General features: G+C 51.5%; 1 protein-coding gene across 1 annotated transcript; it reads left to right on the plus strand.

The window, feature by feature from the left end:
• Positions 1–1599: 1599 nt before the first annotated feature.
• Positions 1600–11822, plus strand: LOC144673991 (CD276 antigen-like). The gene is made up of 4 exons (XM_078535560.1): positions 1600–1663; positions 6044–6367; positions 7822–8100; positions 11536–11822. The coding sequence occupies exons 1-4, from the start codon at positions 1600–1602 to the stop codon at positions 11643–11645; spliced, it is 777 nt and encodes a 258-aa protein (XP_078391686.1). The 3' UTR covers positions 11646–11822.
• Positions 11823–12626: the final 804 nt, after the last annotated feature.

Consider the following 12626-nt stretch of genomic DNA (forward strand, 5'->3'; position numbering starts at 1 on the left):
TTTATTATTCATTCACGGGATGTGGGCGTCGCTGGCTGGGCCCCAGCATTTATTGCCCATCCCTAATTGCCCCTTGAGAAGGTGGTGGGCTCAGTTCATAGCACCCTCGCCTTTGAATCAGAGGGTTGTGGGTTCATGTCCCACTCCCGGAAAACCAAAAACTGTGATTGTACTTGAAAGAGTTGCAATCTGTGACTGTTGATAACTCGAAAGAGTTGAACCGCTGCAGTCCCTGTGGTGTAGGTGCACCCACAGCGCTGTTAGGGAGGGAGCTCCAGGATTTTGACCCAGCGACAGTGAAGGAACGGCCAATATATTTCCAAGTCAGGATGGTGAGTGACTTGGAGGGGGAACTTCCAGGTGGTGGTGTTCCCATCTATCTGCCGCCCTTGTCCTTCTAGATGGTAGCGGTCGTGGGTTTGGAAGGTGCTGTCGAAGGAGGCTTTGTGAATTGCTGCAGTGCATCTGGTAGATGGTACACACACTGCTGCTACTGTGCGTCGGTGGTGGAGGGAGTGAATGTTTGTGGATGTGATGCCGATCAAGCGGGGCTGCTTTGTCCTGGACGGTGTCGAGTTTCTTGAGTGTTGTGGGAGCTGCACTCATCCAGGCAAGTGGGGAGTATCCATTACACTCCTGACTTGTGCCTTGTAGAATGTGGACAGGCTTTGGGGAGTCAGGAGGTGAGTTACTCACTGCAGGATTCCCAGTCTCTGACCTGCTCTTGTAGCCACAGTATTTATATGGCTCATCCAATTCAGTTTCTGGTCAATGGTAACCCCCCCAGGATGTTGATAGTGGGGGATTCAGTGATGGTAATGCCACTGAATGTCAAGGGGCGACGGTTGGATTCTCTCTTGTTGGAGATGGTCATTGCCTGGCACTTGTGTGGCGCGAATGGTACTTACCGCTTGTCAGCCCAAGCCTGGATATTGTCCAGGTCTTGCTGCATTTGGACATGGGCTGCTTCAGTATCTGAGGAGTCGCGAATGGTGCTGAACATCATGCAATCATCAGCCAACATCCCCGCTTCTGATCATGTGATGGGAGGAATGTCATTGATGAAGCAGCTGAAGTTGGTTGGGCTGAGGATACTACCCTGAGGAATGCCTGCAGCAATCTTTTGGGACTGAAATAATTGACCTCTGACTACCACAGCCATTTTCCTCTGTGCTAGATATGACCAGCCAATTGTGCTAAAGTTCAGCTCAACCTCAATGTACCTGATATGCAGACTTGATATCTTGAGATAGCCGCAATTATAAATAAACATTCTTTTCTCTCTCTCTCTCTCTCTCTCTCTCCTTCTCCCTCCCTCTCTCTCTCTCTCTCTTTCTCTCATCCTCTCTCTCTCCTTCTCATTGCTGGTTCCTGTTTTGATCCATTACCCACACACTTGTGCATCAGTGGCTTTGGTTCAGGAACGGGGGACACGGGTGGGCTACCCACCTCTCTCCTCGCCCGTGAACGCAGGGCAGGGAGGGGAGAGGGGTATGGGTGTGTGCCGGTGGGTGGGTGGGGTTGGGGTTGGGGTTGGGGCCGGGGCAAGTATAGGCGTTAGATTTCAGCCAGCAAAGCTGCCAGAGAGCAGCCGCCGCGATGCCCTTCAAGGTCGAAAAGTTGACCGGCTTCTCCAGAATGCAAAAATCCAAGTTGGAAAAAAGTGGGAGCACTCACAGGTTCAAAGGTGCAGTATCCTAGATTAGGAGGTTGGGGAGATTGAGGATTTGGGATTTGCGGGGGGAGAGGGGGGAGAGGGAGGGTGGGTGGTGGGGGCGGTCAGGTAGGTGCAGAGCGGGAGAGTGTCACATAAAATTGAACCATGCACTGTTCGAAACACGCGCTTTAATTGGAGCATTTCTCTTCTCTTTCAGAATGAAGGCATTTTTCCTCGGACTCTGTGTCTCAGTCCTCAGTGCTGAGGAAGGTGGGTATTTGATTGACCTCATCCTGTTTGTAATGGCTGACAAAAAGCTCAACCAGCTCAGAGTGAGGATGTTACATGGAGGGACTGGAGAAACTGGGATTGTTCTCCTTAAGAGGCCGAAAAGGTTAAGAGGGGAGATTGAATCAAGGCGTTCAAAATCATGAGGGGTTTGGATGGAGTAAATAAGGAGAAACTGTTTCCAGCGGCAGGAACGCCAAAAGTACACATGTCCCTGAAGGCAGCAGTTCAAGTAGACAAGGATGTGAAGAAGGCATATGGAATGCTCTCCTTCATTGGCAGAGGTATAAATTGGAATTGTATAAAACACTGGTGAGGCCACAACTGGAGTATTGTTTGCAGTTCTGGTCACCACATTACAGGAAGGACATAATAGCTCTGGAGAGAGTGCAGAGGAGGTTTACAGGAATGTTGCCAGGGTTAGAAAAATGTAGCTACGAGGAGAGATTGGAGAGGTTGGGGTTATTTTCCTTAGAACAAAGAAGGCTGAGAGGTGACTTGATTGAGGTGTACAAAATTATGAGGGGAATAGATAGAGTGGACAGGATAAAATTGTTTCCCTTGATGGAGAATTCTAGAACCAGGGGACATAGATTCAAGATAAGTGGCAGAAGGTGTAGGGGGACATGAGGAGGAACTTTTTTACACAGAGGGTAGTGGGTGTCTGGAATTCGCTGCCCAAGTTGGTGGTCGAGGCAGAAACTCTAAACTCTTTTAAAAAGTACCTGGATCTGCACCTTAAGTACTGTAAGCTGCAGGGTTATGGGCCGGGTGTAGGAAGGTGGGATTAGAAAGGGCACCTGGGTTTCCTTGGACTGGCATGGACAAGATGGGCCGAATGGCCTCCTTCTGTGCTGTAACTTTTCTATGGCTCTATGGAGGGTCGGTAACCAGAGGGACACAGGTTGAAGAGAATCGGGAAAAGAACCAGAGGGGGAGATGAGGAGAATTTGTTTTTTTTTGACACAGTGAGTTGTTGTGATCTGGAAGGCGCTGCCTGAAAGGGCGGTGGAAGCAGATTCAACAGGAACTTTCAAAAGTGGGGGGAATTGGAGAAATAGTTGAAGGGGAGAAATTTGCAGGACCGTGGGGGAAAGAGCAGAGGGGTGAGAGTTGGACTAATTGGATAGGTCTTTCAAAGAGCAGACACAGGCCTGATGGGCTGAATGGCCTCCTCCTGTGTTGTCTGGTTCTAGGAAGTCCAAAATCTTGACTGTTTTCCAATGGCAATCAATGGGTTGTTGCAGCTGGGGGTGTCAATAGAAAGAAATACCCAGAGGGGAGTATAACTGCCAGTTCTCCACCCTCCTTCCACCATTTGTAACATTTTGAGGACAGTCAGAGATTAATTGCTGTGAGACTCCGCTTGAGGATAGTCAGAGGCTAATCGCTGTGGCAGATGTATCTTCAGGAGGACACTTAGAGCCTAGTCGCTGTGACCAACTCTATTGAGAACAGTAAGAGACCAAGTTTTGTAACCGGCACACCTTGAAGAAAGTTAGGGACTAATTGCAATGAGGTACGGCCTGAGGAAAGTCAGAGGCTAAGTTATGGAACTGACACACCCTGAGGACAATAAGAGACTAATTACGCTGACCAGCATATTTGAGGACTGTTAGAGGCTAATTGCTGTGAGACACGTCATGAGGGCAGTCAGAGGCTAATTGCTACGGCAGGCATATCTTCAGGACAGTTAAGAGGTTAGTTCCTTTCTTTGGATCAGCAAAAGTAAATCAGCTGCCAATGTGAAACTCCTCACATCCCCTCACCAGCGCCTGTGTCCGTGCCAGGCTCTGAGGTTTGGTCAGAAATCCGTCCATCAGAGCGTCGGAGGTGAGGCCAGGCTGCAATTGCTGTAACTCTTTCGAGTTATCAACAGTCACAGATTGTAACTCTTTCCAGTACATTCACAGTTCTTGGTTTCCGGGAGTGGGACATGAACCCACAACCTTCTGATTGTTGCAATAATGCAGTAGTCTTCCAGATTGAATTAATTAACTGAACTTAAGTTCCCAACGCCATGGTGAGATTTGAAACTCATACCGCTGGGCAATTAGTCGCGGTGACAGGATTACTGATCAGGTAACATAACCGCTCAGCTACCACACACTGATTCCAAAACTGAGAACAGACTGACATGAGGTTCCAGTCCCAAAGAAATATAATTGATGTGCTGCAGCTGTCTGTACTGTGTACAGTTCGGACTCTCTTGGTGTTGGAGTCAGTCCCTGGAATGATGCCTGGTTTGGCAAGCTGTAACTGGCAGAGCGCTGCAGGGATCAGTGCTTAGGGCCTCAACTATTTACAATCTGTATCAGTGGCTTGGGTGGCTGCACTGTAGCCAAATATGCTAACGACACAGAGCTAGAACAAGGAAAGCAAGCTGTGAGGATGGCGCAAAGAGTTCACAAAGCGACATAATCGGGTAAAGTGAGCGGCCAAAAGTTTGGCAGATGGAGTAGAATGTGGGAAATGCGGACTTGTCCACTTTGGCAGCAAGAATGGAAAAGCAGAATGTTATTTGAAATGGAGAGAGACTGCGGAATGTTACAGTAAAGAGGGATCTGGGTGTCCTTGTACATGAATCACAAAAAGTCAGCATGCAGGCGCGGCAAGTAATTAGGAAGGCAAATGAATGTTGGTCTTTATTGCAAGGGGGATGGAGTATAAAAGTCGGGAAGTCTTGCTACAACTGTACTGGGCATTGGTGAGACTATACGTGGCGTACCGGGTACAGTTTTGGTCTCCTTACTTAAGGAGGGATAGACTTGCACTGGAAGCAGTTCAGAGAAGGTTCACCAGGCTGATTCCTGGGATGAAGGGGGTTCGTCTTATGAGGAAAGGTTGAGCAGGCTGTCCCTGTATCCATTGGAGTTTAGAAGAATGAGAGGTGATCTTATTGAAACAGATAAGATTCTGAGTGGGGGGGCTTGACAGGGTAAATGCTGAGAGGATGTTTCTCCCTCGTGGGGGAATCTAGAGCTTGGGGGCACAGTTTCAGAATAAGGGGGTCTCCCATTTAAAGACGGAGATGAGGAGGAATTTCTTCTCTCAGAGGTCGGTTAGTCTGTGGAATCCTCTTCCCCAGAGAGCAGTGGGGGCCGGGGTCATTGGAGTATCGTGTCTAGTTCTGGGCTCTGTGCTTCAGGAACAAAGTGGAGGTATTAGAGCGGGTGCACATTCACGAGAATGGTTGCAGGTTTGAGGAACTTGGGTCGCATGGGTAGATGGGAGAATCTGGGACTGTTCTCCTTGGAGAAGAGGAAGTGAGAGGAGATTTGATAGAGGTGTTCAAAATGATGAGGGGTCTGGACAGAGTGGATAGCAAGAAAAACCCCATTGGTTTTTTTTAAGAATTCATTCATGGGATGTGGGAATCGCTGGCTAGGCCAGCATTTATTGCCCATCCCTAATTGCCCTTGTTCAGAGGGCATTTAAGAGTCAACGAGACATCGCTGTGGGGTCTGGAGTCACATGTAGGCCAGACCAGGGTAAGGATGGCAGATTTCCTTCCCTAAAGGGACATTAGTGAACCAGATGGGATTTTAACAACAATCGACAATAATTCCAAGGTCACCAGTAGACTTTTAATTCCAGATTTTTATTGAATTCAAAGTTCCACCATCTGCCCTGGTGGGATTTGAACCCGGGTCTCCCTTTGGCGTTATTTTGGGTCTCTGGACCACCTTGGCCATTGCCTTCCCTACAGGGGTGGGGGGAGGATCGAGAAACAGGGGGACACAGGTTTAAGGCGATTGGCAAAAGGAGCAACAGAGACGCGAGGAGAATGTTTTTTTCACGCAGCGAGTGGTTGGGATCGGGAATGCACTGCCTGAGAGCGTGTGTGTGGGTGGGTGGGTGGGGGGGTGGTGCAGATTCAATCGAGGATTTGAAAAGGGAATTGGATCGTTGTCCGACACATCTGCAGGGTTAAGAGAAAAGGCAGGCGGCGGCGGCGGCGGGGGGTGGGGTGGGGGGATAGTGGGAGGAGCCGAGTTGTTCTAGCCCGAATGGCCTCCTTCTGCACTGTAACCATTCTACCGTTCTCTGGTTTTTCTTTTCGCGCGAGGGGTTGACCGACTTCTCTTCCTTTTGCAGGCTCAGAATTCGGCGTCACCGCGCGGTACGGCGGAGAGAGCGTTCTTCCATGCAGCACACGAGGCAGCTCCGTCAGGAATGTTTATTGGCAAAAGGAGAGTGATCGTCCGGTATTAATGAAAGCCTATTGCACAGATGGAAGGGGCTGCGACGAACACGACTCCAGCTATGCTGGCCGAGCACTCTTCATCGGCAATTTAACACAGGGCAACTTCTCTCTCAAACTGCGAGACATTCGCCTTGACGACGAAGGCTCCTACCACTGTGTGCTAATAATGCGTAACAGAGAAATCTCTCACTGTCACCATAACCTGAAAGTCATAGGTAAGAGAAATTTAAATCGATCCTCTGCTTCACTTTGACTGGAGCTGAATTAAGGTTAAATTACAACAAGAGAGAATCTAACCATCGCCCCTTGATGTTCAATGGCGTCACCATCACTGAATCGCCCACTATCAACATCCTGGGGGGGTTACCATTGACCAGAAACTGAACTGGACTAGCCATATAAATACTGTGGCTACAAGAGCTGGTCAGAGGCTGGGAATCCTGCAGTGAGTAACTCACCTCCTGACTCCCCCAAAGCCTGTCCACCATTTACAAGGCACAAGTCAGGAGTGTGATGGAATACTCCCCACTTGCCTGGATGAGTGCAGCTCCCACAACACTTGAGAAGCTTGACACCATCCAGGACAAAGCAGCCCCGCTTGATCGGCACCCCATCCACAAACATTCACTCCCTCCACCACCGACGCACAGTAGCAGCAGCGTGTGTACCATCTACAAGATGCACTGCAGCAACTCGCCAAAGCTCCTTAGACAGCGCCTTCCAAACCCATGACCGCTACCATCTAGAAGGACAAGGGCAGCAGACACATGGGAACACCACCACCTGGAAGTCCCCCTCCAAGCCACTCACCATCCCGACTTGGAAATATATCGGCCGTTCCTTCACTGTCGCCGGGTCAAAATCCTGGGACTCCCTCCCTAACAGCGCCGTGGGTGTACCTACACCACATGGACTGCAGCGGCTCAAGAAGACAGCTCACCACCACCTTCTTAAGGGGCAATTAGGGATGGGCAATAAATGCTGGGCCCAGCCAGAGACGCCCACATCCCATGAATTACTTTTTAAAAATGACATTGTATAGAGTAGGATGGTATTCCCCCCGCCGAGTCTAGAAGATTAAGGGGTGACCTAATCGTGGGGTTTAAGATGAGGATTCGATAGGGTCGATAGAGAGAAACTATTTCTTCTGGTGTGGTTTATGCGGGGGTGGTAGGGGGAGAGTCCCTTAAAATTCGAGTCAGGCCATTCAGGGGGTGATGTCGGAAAGCACTTCTTCCCACAAAGAGGAAGAGGAAATCTGGAACTCTCTCCCCACACCCACTCCCGCAAAAAGCAGTTGACTGAAAAATGTCAAAACTGCGATTTTCTTTTTATTTTTGCTGGCTAAGGGGATGAAGGAACCGAGTTGGGTCAAGGGGATTTTAAGAGGCAGCTGAGCTGTGGCTTTAGCCAAGGGCTGAATGGCCTCCTCCTCTTCCTGTACCCCCTCCGCCCACTGCTCGAAGGATTGAGGGTGCGGCTGCCAAGTGAGGGGGGGGGGATGTAAGTTGCAATGCCCCCTGCAGTCGAATAGCCCGGTGTGGGGGTTCTCTGGTGGGATATGGGTTCCAAAGCCAGGAGCAAAGGTGGGGAAAAGGAAAGGAGAGAGATTTTTTTTTAGCGGCGGGTCTTGAACGTGTTAATGACTCGACTTTTATCCAACTCTCAGCCCAGTATCGGACACCGCAGATAAACGTCACACGGGGAGTGGACAATGTGGTCACTCTCACCTGTTCCACCAGTGGAGGTTACCCAGAGGCCGGAGTGCAATGGGTGAACGGAACTGACAACAGCTCCTTCCCGGAGAATCTGGTGGTGACCGAACACGTCAGAGACGAGCATCAACTGTACAGCCTGACCAGTGTCCTTAGGGTCAACGGGAGTAATGACTGCATCACCTGTCAAATCGTCACCAACAGAACTGAAGACATCAACAACTCGGTCTCAGGTGAGGCTGCGAGAGCCGGAGTCCTCCAGGAACTGTAGAGTTTCATTGCCACGTTGCTGTGTTGCGGAGGGTAACCTGTCAGGAGGACCATAGTGAGCAGCGCTCCCATAATCCTCAAATTCCAAAGGTTATGGGAAGGACACCCCACCAGATAGACCTGAGCCCAGAATCCAGGCACGCAGGTCCAATGCAGTACTGAGGGAGTGCTGCACTGTCAGAGGGTCAGTATTGAGGGAGTGCTGCACTGTCGGAGGGTCAGTACTGAGGGAGTGCTGCACTGTCGGAGGGTCAGTACTGAGGGAGTGCTGCACTGTCGGAGGGTCAGTACTGAGGGAGTGCTGCACTGTCGGAGGGTCAGTACTGAGGGAGTGCTGCACTGTCGGAGGGTCAGTACTGAGGGAGTGCTGCACTGTTGGAGGGTCAGTACTGAGGGAGCGCTGCACTGTCAGGGGGTCAGTACTGAGGGAGTGCTGCACTGTCGGGGGGTCAGTACTGAGGGAGTGCGGCACTGTCGGAGGGTCAGTACTGAGGGAGTGCTGCACTGTCGGAGGGTCAGTACTGAGGGAGTGCTGCACTCGGAGGGTCAGTGCTGAGGGAGTGCGGCACTGTCGGAGGGTCAGTACTGAGGGAGTGCTGCACTGTCAGAGGGTCAGTACTGAGGGAGTGCTGCACTGTCGGAGGGTCAGTACTGAGAGAGTGCTGCACTGTCGGAGGGTCAGTACTGAGGGAGTGCTGCACTGTCAGAGGGTCAGTACTGAGGGAGTGCTGCACTGTCGGAGGGTCAGTACTGAGGGAGTGCTGCACTGTCGGGGGGTCAGTACTGAGGGAGTGCGGCACTGTCGGAGGGTCAGTACTGAGGGAGTGCTGCACTGTCAGAGGGTCAGTACTGAGGGAGTGCTGCACTGTCGGAGGGTCAGTACTGAGGGAGTGCTGCACTGTCGTAGGGTCAGTACTGAGGGAGTGCTGCACTGTCGGAGGGTGAGTACTGAGGGAGCTCTGCACTGTTGGAGGGACAATATTTAACATGAGATGTTAAACCGAGGCCCCTGTCTGCCCTCTCAGGTGGGTGTAAAAGATCCCATGGCCACTATTTTGAAGATGAGCACGGAGTCCTGGGGCCAATATTTGTCCCTCAACTAAAACACTAAAAGCAGATGATCTGGGTCATTGTCACATTGCTGTTTGTGGGAGCTTGCTGTGCGCAAATTGGCTGCTGTGTTTCCCACATTACAAACCTTATGCAGCTCCAGCAACACTCAACAAGCTCGATACCATCCAGGACAAAGCAGCCCGCTTAATCAAAACCCCATCTTCCACCTTCAACATTCACTCCCTCCCCCACCGACGCACAGTAGCAGCAGTGTGTGTACCATCTACAAAATAAACTGCAGCAACTCACCAAGGCTCCTTCGACAACACCTCCCAAACCCGGGATCACTACCATCTAAAAGGACAAGGGCAGCAGATAGATGGGAACACCACCACCTGGAAGTTCCCCTGCAAGCCACCCATCATCCTGACTTGGAAACATATCGGCCGTTCCTTCACTGTCGCTGGGTCAAAATCCTGGAACTCCCTCCCTAACAGCACTGTGGATGGGCCTTACAGCACAGGAAGAGGCCATTCGGCCCATCGTGCGGGCTGTTTGAAAGATCTATCCAATTATCCCCACTCTTCCCCTCCTCCCCCTACTCTTTCCCACATATACTTGCAAATTTTTCCCCTTCAAGTATTTCTCCAATCCCCCCCCTTTTGAAAGTTCCTATTGAATCTGCTTCCACCGCCCTTTCCGGCAGCGCCTTCCAGATCACAACAACTCGCTGTGTCCAAAAAAAACAAATTCTCCTCATCTCCCCCTCTGGCTCTTTTCCCTGATTCTCTTCAATCTGTGTCCCTCTGGTTACCGACCCTCCTGCCGCTGGAAACAGTTTCTCCTTATTGACTCTATCCAAACACCCCTCATGATTTTGAACGCCTCGATTCAATCTCCCCCTTAACCTTCTCTGCTCTGAGGAGAAAAATCCCGGCTTCTCCCAGTCCCTCCACATGGACTGAAGTCCCTCATCCCTGGGGACCGTTCTAGTAAATCTCCCCCGCGGTCTCAAAAAGCCTTTGACATTCTTCCTAAAGTCTGTGGTGGCCGGAACTAGACACAATCCTGCAGCTGGGTCGTTGAGTGATTTGGCAAGGTTTAACAGTAACATTATTGTTCTTGGACTCCAGGACACTATTAATATTGCCAAAAGACCCACTAGACCTTTCAAGAGACATTTCACAATATTTGCTTTTATCACAATATCCTACTGTCTTAGAATTGCAGACAATCACACTGTCTATTCTGTTCCATAACCCCTGTTAAAATTCACCTCAAGTTCATAAAAAAATCTCTTCACTCTCAAAACACTTCACACTTCCTTCCCTTAAATGTCACGTGCATGTGTTAACTGCACCAGTTAACAGATTCAGATAAAGTTCCTGCCTGTAATGCTTGAATTGAGAGACACATGTTCGGCCTGGGGCTGAGTGGGAAGCAGAATGCCTATTCAGCAGAAAACTGTGGCTTAGTCCCACCCGAGTATTCAATGTAAAGTTCAACACTGATCCGCCCTCTGCCGTACTGAGGGAGCACTGCACCTTCGGAGGGACAGTGCTGAGGGAGCGCTGCACTATCGGAGGGTCAGTGCTGAGGGAGTGCAGCACTGTCGGAGGGTCAGTGCTGAGGGAGTGCTGCACTGTCGGAGGGTCAGTGCTGAGGGAGTGCTGCACTGTCGGCACTGTCGGAGGGTCAGTGCTGAGGGAGTGCTGCACTGTCGGAGGGTCAGTGCTGAGGGAGTGCTGCACTGTCGGAGGGTCAGTGCTGAGGGAGTGCTGCACTGTCGGAGGGTCAGTACTGAGGGAGTGCTGCACTGTCGGAGGGTCAGTACTGAGGGAGTGCTGCACTGTCGGAGGGTCAGTACTGAGGGAGTGCTGCACTGTCGGAGGGTCAGTACTGAGGGAGTGCTGCACTGTCGGAGGGTCAGTACTGAGGGAGTGCTGCACTGTCAGAGGGTCAGTACTGAGGGAGTGCTGCACTGTCGGAGGGTCAGTACTGAGGGAGTGCTGCACGCGGGGCAGGGGGGGGGGGGGGGGGGGGGGGGGGGGGGGGGGGGGGGGGGGGGGGGGGGGTCGCGGGTCTGAGGGGTGCGCACTGTCAGAGGGTCAGGGGTCAGTACTGAGGGAGTGCTGCACTGTTAGTATCTGGAATGCGCTGCCTGAGCGTGTGGTGGAGGCTGATTCATTCGAGTCATTCAGGAGGGAATTGTATTATGACCTGTAAGTGAGAATGTGCGAGGCCTCAGGATGAAAGTGGGGATAAATTCCTCCGATGAAGAGCCAGCATAGATAAGTTTATCTGATAATGGTTGACTCTCTCTCTCTCCCTCATGTTTTGTTCAGTGTACCCCAATGGTGTTGGACCCAGCTCGATCAGGGTTGATTCTGGAGCAAGCAAGTCGTCCGTCCTCTGGTGCGTTCTTGTAGCCGGTGCCTCGCTCGCTTTGAAGTAAACCTGCTCGATTCTTCCGCCTGCTCTGAATGTCCCTCCGCTGCGGGCGGTGGGCGGGCACAGACTGGCGGGTGCCAAATCTCCGCTTGTCTTCCCCTTGCCTCTTGGCCAGACGCGGTCACGCGCGGACATCACGGTTGAGGAGCCCGTCTGACTGTCTTGCCCCTGTAAGTGTAGCCACACGGGGCGTTGGGGGGGGTGGGAGGGGGGGGTGGTGCAGGAGGTGTTTGGCGGTATGTGTGTGTGGGTATGTGTGTAGGTATGTGTGTAGGTATGTGTGTGGGTATGTGTGTGGGTGTGTGTGTGGGTATGTGTGTGTGTGTGTGTGTGTGTGGGTGTGTGTGTGGGTATGTGTGTAGGTATGTGTGTAGGTATGTGTGTGGGTATGTGTGTGGGTGTGTGTGTGGGTATGTGTGTGTGTGTGTGTGTGGGTGTGTGTGTGGGTATGTGTGTGGGTGTGTGTGGGTGTGTGTGTGGGTGTGTGTGTGGGTATGTGTGTGGGTGTGTGTGTGGGTGTGTGTGTGGGTATGTGTGTGGGTGTGTGTGTGGGTATGTGTGTGGGTATGTGTGTGGGTATGTGTGTGGGTATGTGTGTGGGTATGTGTGTGGGTAGGTGTGTGGGTATGTGTGTGGGTGTGTGGGTATGTGTGTGGGTGGGTGTGTGGGTATGTGTGTGTGGGTGTGTGGGTATGTGTGTGGGTATGTGTGTGGGTATGTGTGTGGGTGTGTGTGTGGGTGTGTGGGTATGTGTGTGGGTATGTGTGTGGGTATGTGTGTGGGTGTGTGGTGGGTATGTGTGTGGGTGTGTGTGTGAGTATGTGTGTGGGTATGTGTGTGGGTATGTGTGTGGGTGTGTGGTGGGTATGTGTGTGGGTGTGTGTGTGAGTATGTGTGTGGGTATGTGGTGGGTATGTGTGTGGGTGTGTGTGTGAGTATGTGTGTGGGTGTGTGGGTATGTGTGTGGGTATGTGTGTGGGTGTGT

This window comes from Cetorhinus maximus, unplaced genomic scaffold (genome assembly GCF_964194155.1).
Source record: "Cetorhinus maximus unplaced genomic scaffold, sCetMax3.hap1.1 HAP1_SCAFFOLD_530, whole genome shotgun sequence".
Taxonomy (NCBI): Eukaryota; Metazoa; Chordata; class Chondrichthyes; order Lamniformes; family Cetorhinidae; genus Cetorhinus; species Cetorhinus maximus.

What these genes read in the sequence shown, in the direction of transcription:
- LOC144673991 (XM_078535560.1), top strand. Translation starts at nt 1,600, where the DNA reads ATGCCCTTCAAGGTCGAAAAGTTGACCGGCTTCTCCAGAATGCAAAAA. An exon ending in CCATAACCTGAAAGTCATAG is followed by an intron (nt 6,368 to 7,821) that starts GTAAGAGAAATT and finishes TCCAACTCTCAG; the next exon opens with CCCAGTATCGGACACCGCAG. An exon ending in CATCAACAACTCGGTCTCAG is followed by an intron (nt 8,101 to 11,535) that starts GTGAGGCTGCGA and finishes TGTTTTGTTCAG; the next exon opens with TGTACCCCAATGGTGTTGGA.